A 12,566-nucleotide genomic window follows, 5' to 3' on the forward strand; every position below is an offset into this window, starting at 1 on the left:
TCATAAAAGAGCCCAGGTTGCCTACCCCTGCTTTTAGACCAGTAGCATCATCTGTCAGTTTTGTAGAAAGTGTGCGTTAACTTCATCAAAATGGCCGACTGAGCGAGTCATAAAAGAGCCCAGGTTGCCTACCCCTGCTTTTAGAACAGAAGCATCATCTGTCAGTTTTGTAGAAAGTGTGTGTTAACTTCATCAAAATGGCCGACTGAGGAATTCTGGGACTTGAAGTCCCCAAGTCATAAAAGGGCCAAGTTTGAAGACCCAAGGCTGCAGTTTCATCAAAATGGCCGACTGAGGAATTCTGGGAGTTGAAGTCCCCGAGTCATAAAAGGGCCAAGTTTGAAGACCCCTGCTCCAGAGGATGGGATGGTTGAAAAATGATCTCAGAAGATCACAATAGCAAATCACTTCTGCCATTTCTGGCAACGTGGATGTGATTATGTGGTTCTCTATGGACCCATTTGCGAATGTCTATATTACTGAGATGTATTCTTTCCTACCTTGCTCACTGCTGGTCACAGGTGAACCACACTTTGGGCAGCCAGGTAATATTTACTGATATTCCCTTAGGGAGAGAAAGGTACCCCCCTCCCTTTCCTTTATAGAAGGGGGTCTCCAAATTTGGCAACTTTCGAGACTTGCGGACTTCAACTCCCCAGAATTTTTCAGGCAACCACGCCTAAAGTTGCTAAGTTTGGAGACCCCTGCTTTACACAGGACCTGTGACAGACCTCAGATCTGGAGTTGCAATCTCTCCTATGCTTTTACACTAGTGTTCATTGCAGTTGAACTTAGAAAGAGATAAGCCACTTCTTCCGTGTACACTACAGGACTGCTAATAAAAGTTTGGGGGCATCTAGCCTTCTTTAGTTTTTTTTTTTAAAAAAAGGTATTTTCCCACTATGTCACGATTTCTGACAAGGATAACTCCATATCACTCAAGACATTGCTACTTGCAGCTCAAATTGTCACCTTGCAAAAACAGCCTTCCAGTGCACTATGTCTATTATCCACCATCCATTCCATCCATCTAATATCTCTAATTTTGTTCTCGGGCTTTAAAAATCACATTTAGCAAAAAATAAAGATGGCCCTAATTTAAGGCAGGTAACCTCTCACATGCTGAAGCCAAATTCTGGCAAGAAAAGCTCATTTTTATTCTAAAACCACTTTAAAACTGGGGGGGGGAGGGAAGTAGCCAGGGATAGGATTTTATCTTTTTTTACTTGTGTTGCATCTTTACTTACAGGTTTGGTTAAACTCCTGGTGACTTGAGTTTTAATTCCTGGTGAGATACAGTCATGTAGTTTTCTTGATTACAGCATTAAGGACTTCTATCAGCCAAACTGCTGCTGTGACCAAAACCAGCAATGAGTTATTTTTATGGAAATTCATGATTGAAACCAGCGATCTTTTTTTTTTACTTTATGTAAATTCAGTAATGTCTGAGAATTCACAGCTGAATAGTAACAATCCTGAGATGCTCCAATATTTTCTGTTTCCTGGTATCAAAGTTTCAGGACTTGTGTTGAATTCCTGTTGCTAAACGTATGATATATTCATTTGGTCCTTGGTTAGATGTAAAGGTAATCCTTGACTTACAACTGGTTGCTTAGCAACCATTTGAAGTTACAGTGGACCCCGAAAATGGGGTTTACAACTCAAGATTTAAAGGTACAATATCTGGGGACCCCTTGCACTCAGATGGCTGTCATTTGTCGGCTTGGCAATTGGCCCACATTTATGGCTGTTTGCAGGGTGCTGTGGTCATGTGACCATGCTTTACAATGTTTTTGGAAGAAATTGATCTGGTTTCCAGCATAAAAGCCAATCCATAGCAAACAATGTTGGCTTAATGATTGCAGTGTTCACTTAATGACCAACCGTGGTGTTTCCTTCACAACCGCCATAACATCAGGTCGGTTCTTGCAGCAAGCTTTACGGCTATCATGACTTATGACCAAAATTGTGGGCTCAGTTACAGAAAGTCCTTGACTTATGACCATGTTGGGACCAGAATTTCCATTGCTAAGCATGGCGATTGTTAAAGAGACTCACACCTGATTTTATAATTGGTCGTTAAGTGAATCATATGATCACTAAGTGATTCCAGCTTTCCTCATTGACTTTGCTGGTCAGAAGCCAGCTGGGACAGTCCCAAATAGCAAATATATGATCTAGGGACATTTTAACTGACTTAAAACACATGCTAGTTGCCAAGTGTCCAAATTTTAATCTCTTGTGACCATGGGGATGGTCATAAGTGCGAGGACCAGTCATCGGTCACTATTTCCAATGGCACTGTGTCATTAAACGTTTGCTAAAGAAATGTTTGTAAGTCAAGGACTAATTGTATGAACCCAATTACGGCCTAGCTCACTCTTTCCCTCACACAGCTCCAGCACATCTCACCAACTAAACTGACATTCTAAGTTGTAACCTGACATTTAGGGAAGGATGTAAGCGCATGCCTGGTGCCCTTCACAGGTATTTGATGCAGGAGTTGAGATGGAACTCACCTGGAGGGATTTAGTTAAAAGAAGCTGCAGGAGACCACTGGACTACATGGGGTCAAATCACAACACTCTTCAACTGAGATGTGAAGAGTTCAGGTTTATTGACCCAAGTATAACAAATATCATGTGTACATGGTATAAAAATGAACATAGAGCAGAAGTACAAGTTACAACACATTGAAGGACGGTCCACATTTCTTTGGGCAATGTGACTCTTGAGAACTTCACACTTGGAGACAGTAAATTGTGGCTGTAAAAAGGTCCTCTCATTCCACCAAACTCATACAAAGTACGTTCAGATACTTAAAAGTTGATTTGTGGAATCAAGGCAGGGAGTGTCCAGTATTGGCCACAGTAGGTTGCTTCCATCTAGGATCCTTGAGTGCAGATCTCTTCGCTTCTCACACGGCAAGTTGCCTTTGGAAGGAATCGGGTTATGCTTTGTTCCGTTTGATTAAATGAACTTAGTTATATGAAAAGTTATTGGAAACCACGGGAGACATGCAATCTTCTGCCATCAACGGATGTGGGATACATGCAGGCCAGGAGCAAACGCTGAGTTCTAAGCTGGTTCTGAGTTGAGGGGTGGCAAATTCTGGTGCTTGAAGTATTGAACCACTTGCTGTGGGAGTTCTGCCAACACTGCCTTGGCCAACGTTTCTTTGGGTGCCTGAAATGACAAGCCAGAGTGTCAAAAGGGCTGGTCCACATACCTGAGAAAGAGTACTCTGTAATCCCTTTTTGGGGGGAAACAGGCAAAAAAAACATGAAACTCAGCCTCAACCATGATTAATCAATCAATCAGAATAGAACTGGAAGGATCCTTGGAGGTCTTCTTGTCCAACCTCCTACACAATTTGAGACAAGTAGCTGTCCAGTCTCTTAAAAGCCTCCAGTGATGACGCACCCACAACTTTTGGTGGCAAGCCGTTCCAGTGGTTAATTCTCTTCACTATTTGAAAGTTTCTCCTTAATTCTCCTTCATTGCTTCTCTGCTTGACTAATTTCCATCCACTCTTTCTTGTTCTCAACCAGATCTTTCTGGTTTTCAGTTGCATGAGGTCTGCTGGAGAATCAGAATGACAATGAACTGAAGGCCTAAGGGTTTCCTAAACCTTGACTGGAGGATGCTTGGAGGCATCAACCACCACGAGCACTGGCTCTCTGATTCAGGAAGTGAGTTTGCACATGACCAAGTTAACATACAGAATTCAAGACACAGAATAACTGTGCTGGAAGGGATGTTTTGGTTGTCAATCTAGTCCAACCCACTGTTCAAGCAGGAGGCCCTAGAGACCATTTCAGACAAATGGTTGCCCAGTCTCTTCTTAAAAGCCTCCAGTGACAGAGCACCCACAACTTCGGGAGGCAAGCCCTTCCACTAATTATTCTCACTGTCAGAATTTTTTTCCTTAGTTCTCAGTTGGATCTCTCTTTGCAAACTTTCCATCCGTTACTTCTAGTCCTGCCTTCTGGTGCTTTGGAGAATAAACGGATGCCCTCTTCCCTATGACAGTCTTTCAAGTATTGGAAGACACCCCTAGTCCTTCTCTTTGTTCTTTCCCTCTCTGGGCAAGAAGGAAATGCTGAGGAGATATTAGGAATACGTAGCTTCTCCTCTACTCTGACATGGCTGAGTAGCCAAAGGAGGAGGTGGCACTAAACCATTTCTTAGCTCCTTATGTGCCAACCACCTGGCGTAGCAGCACCTTTGCGTGCAACTTTCCTTTTTGATCAAAGAGTCTCTGTTCGCAGAGGAAGGAAAGATCCTTGTCCAGTTCCAGAACCTATCGGCATGGGACAGTCTTCTCCAACTTGGTGTCCTTCACATGTTGAATGGGAATTCTCGTAGTTGTAAACCCTGTTATATCTGGAAAGTACCCCTTTATGAAAAGCCTGGATGGTACTTTAAATAACTAGAACTGGCATTAGGAGGAAAGGGAATCTTGTTAATTCAACAAGATTGCTGTGTTTTTGCTGATTATCATTTGCCAGCTGACTTGTGGGGCTTCTCTAGAGTGTCCCAGAAAGACTGTTACTTTCCTGAAGGAAAACTGAGTAATTATATGCTGGAGGATTCACAAAAACAAATAATGCATAGAAGAATGTCTAGAATAAAAACCAATGAGGGCACAGCAATAGGGTTCCATCTTAAATATGGTATTTTTACAGATTCAATTCCTTAGCTATTAATCTTTCTTTCTTTTTGCTTCTTTCTTTTCTTCCTTCCTTCCTTCCTTCCTTCTCTCTTCTCCTTCCTTCCCTCCCTCTCTCCTTCCTTCTTTTCCTTCCCTCCCTCCCTCCCTCCAATGCAAACAAGGCATTCTCCTGCACTTACACTGCGGAATTCACGGAAGGGCACAAACTGGACAATATCCCGCACGGCCTCCTCGCCCGTGTATGACCGAAGCATGCGGTTGTCTGCATCCAGAAACTCCATGGCTGCAAAGTCGGCATTCCCAACCCCAACGATGATGACAGACATGGGCAGCCTGGAGGCCTGTACGACAGCATGCCGTGTCTCATCCATGTCGCTGATGACCCCGTCGGTGATGATCAGGAGGATGAAGTATTGCTGGTGAGGGAAAGCAGAGAAGAAAATCAGATCACTGGGGTGAGGTGACCAGTACGTTTGTATTAGAGTAGGGGTGGGGTGGGGGTCTCCAAACGCAGCAACTTTTAAGACCTGTGAACGTAAGACAACCACGTGTCAATGGAGATTCTCAGCCATCCAAGGTCATGGTTGCCCCAAAGTTGCTTTTTCAAAAGGCAACTGGACTTCCTTTGTTTTTCCTGGAGGACGTTTTGCTTCTTATCCAAGAAGCTTCTTCAGATCTGACTGAAGAATGGAAGGATTCGTGATATCAGAAGTCACCAGGGGAGCAAGTATAATCAGGCACAATTATACGATTATCCCCGGCTCGGGATTGGTGAGGGGAGGTCTATTCCCACATAAAGCATTTTAGACACTTCCTTAATTATCATCATCACCACCATCCGACTGAAGCACCGTGCAATTTTAATCTGATTAAGCATTCTTCTTTTCTCCGTGAGACCTGCTCCTCCCTTCAAAGGATGCCACAGGGGGGCAGAAGCAAAGGGGGATCTCGCAAGTGCAGTTGCCCAAATGAAAGGTGAATTAAATTGGGTCCTGATTAGATCCATCAGGAAGACGAGAATATCTCTACCCATCGTGCAGGTAATTACAGGGCTGGGAATGTTCAGAAGGCTTCTTTTTACAGGCAGTGTGAATCTGAACGAGGATCCGCAGAAGAAGAATAAAGATGGTTGTGTAACAACCAAGGCGGAATTTGGGCAGTGTATTTCTATGCCACAAATGAAGTTGGCTTCACAGGACCCTGTACGCACACAGACAAATCAGAGCTATAAGCCACCTTTAAACCAGAGTTGGCTGTTTCTGGTTTGGAAAACTAGACTCGTTAGATGCAACGGCAGCATTAACTCACGTTTGGATGACAGCTTCCTAGCTTTCTTACCTTCTTTTATGAAGGCACATGGGTTGCATGTGGAAGAAAACGGTTGGTTTGCATTACCATTTACAACATCAGGAAGGTATTTGTCAACACAACTATGATGCTGCCGCCCACTTCAGAGTGGCAGCACACAAAATGCAAAAGCATCATGCTAGAGGCCAAACGTGCAAAAGTTTAAGCCCGAGAATGGATGCCTCACACTTGTTTCAACAGCTCCTCCTAGTCACTGGCTTGAAACTCTTGTGAGCTAAAAAGAGTATTTTCCCCCCCCAAGCATTCAAAACAGAATCCAAGTCAAAGGTCCTTGAAGCTCCCTGAGATTGGTTGTTTACTTGCAGATGTTTCATTATCCAAACTAGGTAACATCATCGGGAGGGGGAGGGAGGAGAGGGAGGGGAGGAGGAGGAGGAGGAGGAGGAGGAGGAGGAGGAGGAGGAGAAGAAGAAGAAGAAGAAGAAGAAGAAGAAGAAGAAGAAGAAGAAGAAGAAGAAGAAGAAGAAGAAGACTACTGTGAAGTCCTTGATTCTCTCTTGAGCTTGGTGATTTTCTTGCAGACGTTTCATTAACCAAACTAGGTAACGTCATCAGTGCTAGAACTTTGCACCCTTCTAGCACCGATGATGTTACCTACTTTGGCTAATGAAACCTCTTCCAAGAAAACAACCAAGCTCAGAGAGCACCAAGGACCCCTCATTTCAACCCCGAGCTACAAATATTCTCCTTTATTAGAATCCAAGTCAGGAAGGTGAAATAGCAACGATTGGTAAGAGAACTTACGCTGGCAGATTCCTGCTGGGTCGCCTGGGCCGCGAACCGAGCCACGTGATTAATGATGGGGGAGAAATTGGTTGGTCCATAAAAGCGAATGTGAGGCAGGCAACTAGAGTAGGCCTGGACGATGCCTTCCACACCTTTAGAAGACCAAGAAGAAAAGGCAGAGTGAAGGAGGCAACTCCCAATGGCACTCACGCGAGGCAAAATCCATTCCAATTTGATACAGGTAGTCCTCGACTTACGACTTAGTGACTGAAGTTCTAACAAACCCCCACAGGGACACTTACCCAGTTCTGAAGTTCTGATGGGATCATATGACCTCATTTCAGGCTCAGCAACCAGCCTGCATTTGCAGCCATTTGTAGGGTCTCAGGATGTTTTTGCTCAAAACTGGCATTTACTTCCATTTTTCAGCAAACATGAGGTTCACTTAATGACCATGGCATTTGCTTAGTGACCGCGGCAGTTGATTTACGATTGTGGCGTTTGCTTAATAACTGCCGCAAAATCAGGTTGCAAACTCAGGTTGGTCATATGGGTGGCCCATTTTATGACCATTGAACTTACGGCCATAACGGGCAGGCTCCACTGCGGTCGTAAGTCAAGGACCATCTGTCATCCTGTGCTTCTCAAGTAAAGGTTTCCCCTATCCAGTTGTGTCCAACTCTAGGAGGTGGTGCTCATCTCCGCTTCCTATCGAGGGAGCCAGCATTGTCCCAAGACCTTTTCCATGGTCATGTGGCCAGCATGACTACATGTGTCCAGGTGCACAGAACGCTGTTACCTTCTCACCAAAGTGGTACCTATTTATCTACTTGCATTTGCATGCTTTCGAGCTGCTAGGTTGGCAGGAGCTGGAGTGAGTAACGGGAACTCACCCTGTTGTGCAGCACTTGGGTCTCAAACCTAAGCTTTTCAGCTTTCCCTCTGAGAAGCTCAGTGTCTTTAACCACTGAGCCCCTTTGCTCCTCAAGTGTTGTTGCTGTTGTGAGCTGCGAAGTCGTGTCCGACCCATCGCGTACTTTGCCTAAAATATCTTGTTTCCTTGCCTTTCTGTTTTCCTCTTTCATTCTGCCAGAGGCCAACAGGATTCGTACATCAATTCATATCCTAATTTTATTTGATTGACAGGTCCAGGATACTGCATCAGCCTAGATATTAGGGTTCAAAGTCCTCAGTGGCTGAACTCAGCCAACCTTGATGTATTCAATCGGCTGCAGTTAAACCCAATCATTGTCTCCAACATTGTTGGAGCTTAGATGAAAAAAGCCTCACCGACCTTTTTTTAAAACTCTTTTCCCCCCACTTCGTTTGCATTTTCCTCCCAAGGCTTTTGAAGAATCTGGTGGCCTCTTGTTTTTTATTCCTTTTAATTTTTGTTGCAGAGGCCACAAGGCATGGTTATTCCACTACTCACCCCCCTTTTATGTTTACTAGTATTCTGTGACATTTATCTCAAAGATTGCCTTGGGTCAGGAAAAGATCCTGCATTTTGATGGTGACTTAGTTTGATTTATCAAGGAAACCTCCTTTAACGGTCTAAAGGGCATTCTTGGTTGGCAGTTGCTCTGGAAGATCACTCAGAAAATACATGTTCAGCCTTGTTCCTTACCATAATACATAAAATACATATGTTTATTTGCAATGTTTATTTATTCATATCTAGTGGTTAAGATGTTGGCCTAAAAACCAGGAGGCAGTGAGTCCCACCTTAAGACATGAGAACTGGCTGGTTGACTTTGGGCCGGTCACCAGGAGACACTGAGTTCTAGTTTCACCTTAGCCATGAAAGCCAGATGGATGACTTTGGGCCAGTCACCAGGAGATGGTGAGTTCTAGTCTCACCACAGACGTGAAAGTTGGCTGGGTGACTTTGGCCAATCACCAGGAAACCATGAGATCTATTCTCACATTAGCCATGAAAACCAGCTGGGTGACTGGGCCAGTCAGCAGGAGGCAATGAGTTCTAGTCCTGCTTCAGGCACAAAAGCAGACTGGATGACTTTGGGGCCAGTCCCTCCCTCTCAGCTCAACACAGTTATTGTGGGGAAAATAAGAGATTTCAAGGACTTGCTTTCAAGCCACTATAGATGCACTTACCAAGGCAAAAAGGGTTGGTGGGATTAAAGTTAATGGCAAATTCATGAGAAACCTGCAAAAAAAGAAAAGAAAAACAAGATTAAATTTTGGCTTTTTCATAAGCCTGAAGCATCTCTTGACATCAAAGCTTTCAGACAAGCCTTGGGACAGCGTTTACACAAATATTGTAAACCGCAGACAGATAGCAAATCATGGCTGCATTTGCGCCACATTCTAAGCCAAAAGAAAGTAAAGGATGGTTTATTATGATAATCTCAGTCACATGACCCCAGGACACTGCAGTCATCGTAAATGCAGGCCAATTGCCAAGCGCCCAAATTCTGATCACCTGAGGGATGCTGCAATGGTCATAAGTGCGAGGTCTAGTCGTAAGTCGCTTTTTCCCGTGCTGTTGGAAGGGATGCTGAATAAATGGGTGTAAGTGTAACAAATGGGTGTAACTAACTATATAAACAGATTTGATAACTCTTCACCTCTTACAACTTTATAAACAAATATCGCTTCTTCCCATGGCGCATCCCTGATGCAAGTTCATAAATCAGCAGCTGTTCAGCAGCTGTTCATAAAGGGTTTCCAGAAAAATCTGTCTATCTTCAACCTTATGGGAAGCAAACACAGGCATTTTTTTTTCCCAGGCAGAGCTTCTTCCTCTCCTCTTTCCAAAACAGCTGGAATCTCGAGATATTCTTTGACATTTGCAGCACGATCCCTGTGTCGACCAACCGTCTCCTCCTCTTGGTTCTGTGAGACTATTGTGCAGCTCCATAGCAACAGGAGCATCCGTAGAACGAAGCAGGATCTATTCATCCCTTGTCTTAAATGTTCGTTTCCATTTATATCCAAGTTTGGGTTTTATTACAAAATACAGAATAACAGAATCGGAAGGGACCTTGGAGGTCTTCTCAGTCCAGCCCCCAGCTCAAGCAGGAGACCATGTACCATGCTGGACAATCTCTTCTTGGAAACCTCCAATGATGAAGCACCCACAACTTCTGGAAGGAAACTCTTCCACTGTTCTGTCAGGAAATTTCTCCTTATTTCAAGGCTGCTTCTCTCCTTGAGAAGTTTCCATCTGTCGCTTCCTGTTCTGTCTTCAGGTGCTTTGTTTGGAGAAGAGGTTATCTCTATCATGTCACCTTATCCAAAATAACCTTTCGGGAGACACCACTGTTCTGTATAACAAATAATGCCGTTGTGCGTATTTTTGCTCTCCACTTGTCTTGCATTGGTGAATCCGAGTCAGATGTAGAGGACAGGCTGCAAACATTCTGCCCTGGGTCATGTGACTGGACGGTCATGTGACTTGGCATGGAGGAGTTGGTAAATAGGAGCCACTGCCCGATTCCTTGTCCCATAAGGAAGCACCTGAGTATATATTTTTTTCCTGCAATATTTTTCTCCACAGCCACAATCTAGCCCAGAGGTCAGCAACCTGAAACAGTGAAAGAGCCACTCGGAACCGGTTCCCTCACAAAAGGAAAAACTGGGAGCCGCAAAAAATGTGTGCACATGCGCATACATGCGCACATGTGCAGAACAGGGTTTGACTGAAGAGTGGAGCCAAGGCGAGATATGCACCTACCCTGCATATTTGAATTGATTGGTTGAACTTTTTTAGTCCCACTTTTTTTTGGACTGCACATGGCAGAGGACTGGGAGCATGCGGCTCCGGAGCCGCGGGTTGCAGACCTGTGATCTAGCCCATTTAAACGAATAACAGTTGGAAGGGACCTTGGAGGTCTTCTAGTCCAACCCCCCCCTGCTCTAGCAGGAGATCCTATTGCCATTTCAGAAGAACGACTCTCCCAATCTCTTCTTAAAAACCTCCATTGATGGAACACCCATGATTTCTGGAGGCAACTCATTCTACTGATTAATTGTTCCCACGGCCAGGAAATTTCCCCTTAGTTCTAGGTTGCTTCTCTCCTTGATGAGTTTCCATCCGTTGCTTCTTGTTTTGCTTTCAGATGCTTTGTAAAATAGGTTGACCCCCTCTTCTTTGTGGCAGCTCCTCAAATATTGGAAGACTGCTATTATATTACACACACACCCTTTTGTGGTTATTGTATCCTTGTTTTGCTGCTTTTCTCTCCAGTCCAAATTTGGGCTTCTGCTGTTGTGTTCCTGGAGAGAAAATCTGTCCACAGACTGAGTCCTGCAACCTTTACATAACTTCTTTCCAACATTCTGTTGGGTTGGAAAGGAAAAAAAAGAAAGACTACAAAGAGCTAAGTTAATAGCCTGCCTGTCTTTTGAAGGGGTGTTAAATGAATGGTGCTTTTATTTTATTTTTTTACTCCTGCAGGCTGCAAAGCAAAAAAAAAAATTCGAAGCAGGTACCCAAGATCTGATAACAGAAAATCTGCCTCATTTATTGTTCATTCAGACTAAAAATACAGTAGAATTGGGCCAGCAAGGGGGTTTCTTCTCTCAGAAGAGTGAAACTACAGGATCTGACTTTTAAATTTCCCTCTTAATTCTTTGATTCTGTCTCGGCATTCCGCACAACCCATTGAACTTCTAAATACTGCCATTCCTGACATTTTTCCTTCTTCCCAGCAGCCCTTAATTAGAGAGCAAACGTCTCTTGGGAGCTTTGCCTGATAATTTGGAATTTTAGATTGAAACCGGCTGCCTTAGGAAATAGACTGAATCTTTCTTCTCCGTAGGGCAGGAAAACCAACTTCAGATTATCCTTCCGACCTATATGGGCCGAAAGATCTCCTATCTGAAACCTTCAGAAACCAAACAGCAACATCACCCATTCGCCACTCCTTCAGCTTCATTTTAAATTCTGTTACAGTGCCAGGGGCCACAAAACCAAGCCAAGTTGCAAGAGGAAAAAGGATAAATGTTCCAGGATGGGATGAGTCATTCCTTCAGAAGAACATCAAAGGTTTAGTCTTAGGACATAGCATAATGCAGAATACAGCATACCAGAGTTGGAAGGGATCTTGGAGGTCTTCTAGTCCAACCCCCTGCGGGAGACCCAATACCAATTCTGCACAAATGGCTGTTGAATCGGAAGGGACCTTGGAGGTCTTCTGAAGGCAGTCCTCGAAGTTACGACCACAACTAAGCCCAAAACGTCCTTTGCTAAGCAAGAACGTTGCTAAGTGGGTTTTTTGCCCCATTTCACAACCTTGCTTGCCACAGTTGTTAAAGGAATCGCTGATGTTCTTAAGTTAGTAACCTGGTTGTTAAGTGAATCTGGCTTCCCCATTGACTTTGCTTGTCAGCAGGTCACAAAAGGTGATCACTTGGCCTTGGCTGGCTGAGGATTCTGGGAGTTGAAGTCCACAAGTCTTCAAGTTGCCAAGGTTGGACGCCCCTAGTATAAGGTTTCCTGCTCGAGCAGACAGTTGGACTAGAAGACCTCCAAGTTCCCTTCCAACTCTGTTATTCTGTATTCTGTTCTTTAATCTTAGCAATTTACCCAAGGCTATTTATGACCCAGATCTGAAGTTCTGGTGGCCAGGCCCCCCCACCCCAGCTGTCATAAGGTAAAGGTAAAGGTTCCCCCGCACATGCGTGCTAGTCGTTTCCGACTCTAGGGGCCGGTGCTCATCTCCGTTTCAAAGCCGAAGAGCCAGCGCTTGTCCGAGGACGTCTCCGTGGTCATGTGGCCGGCATGACTAGACGCCAAAGGCACACGGAACGCTGTTACCTTCCCACTGCAGTG

At 44.4% G+C, this 12,566-nt stretch overlaps 1 protein-coding gene across 1 annotated transcript in view; it reads right to left on the reverse strand.

Annotated features, from left to right (window-relative positions):
* Window positions 1–2,562: 2,562 nt before the first annotated feature.
* Window positions 2,563–12,566, reverse strand: part of CPNE2 (copine 2) — a gene marked incomplete at its 5' end in the record, with an annotated part of 40,415 nt that continues 30,411 nt past the window's right edge. The window contains 4 exons of the mRNA XM_083370225.1: window positions 2,563–3,186; window positions 4,855–5,091; window positions 6,788–6,921; window positions 8,885–8,936. Of these exons, the coding sequence (XP_083226351.1) occupies window positions 3,079–3,186; window positions 4,855–5,091; window positions 6,788–6,921; window positions 8,885–8,936 (531 nt within the window). The 3' untranslated portion in view covers window positions 2,563–3,078. The remainder of the gene's footprint in view (window positions 3,187–4,854; window positions 5,092–6,787; window positions 6,922–8,884; window positions 8,937–12,566) is intronic.

This window comes from Vipera ursinii (assembly GCF_947247035.1).
Source record: "Vipera ursinii genome assembly, chromosome: 10".
NCBI lineage: Eukaryota > Metazoa > Chordata > Lepidosauria > Squamata > Viperidae > Vipera > Vipera ursinii.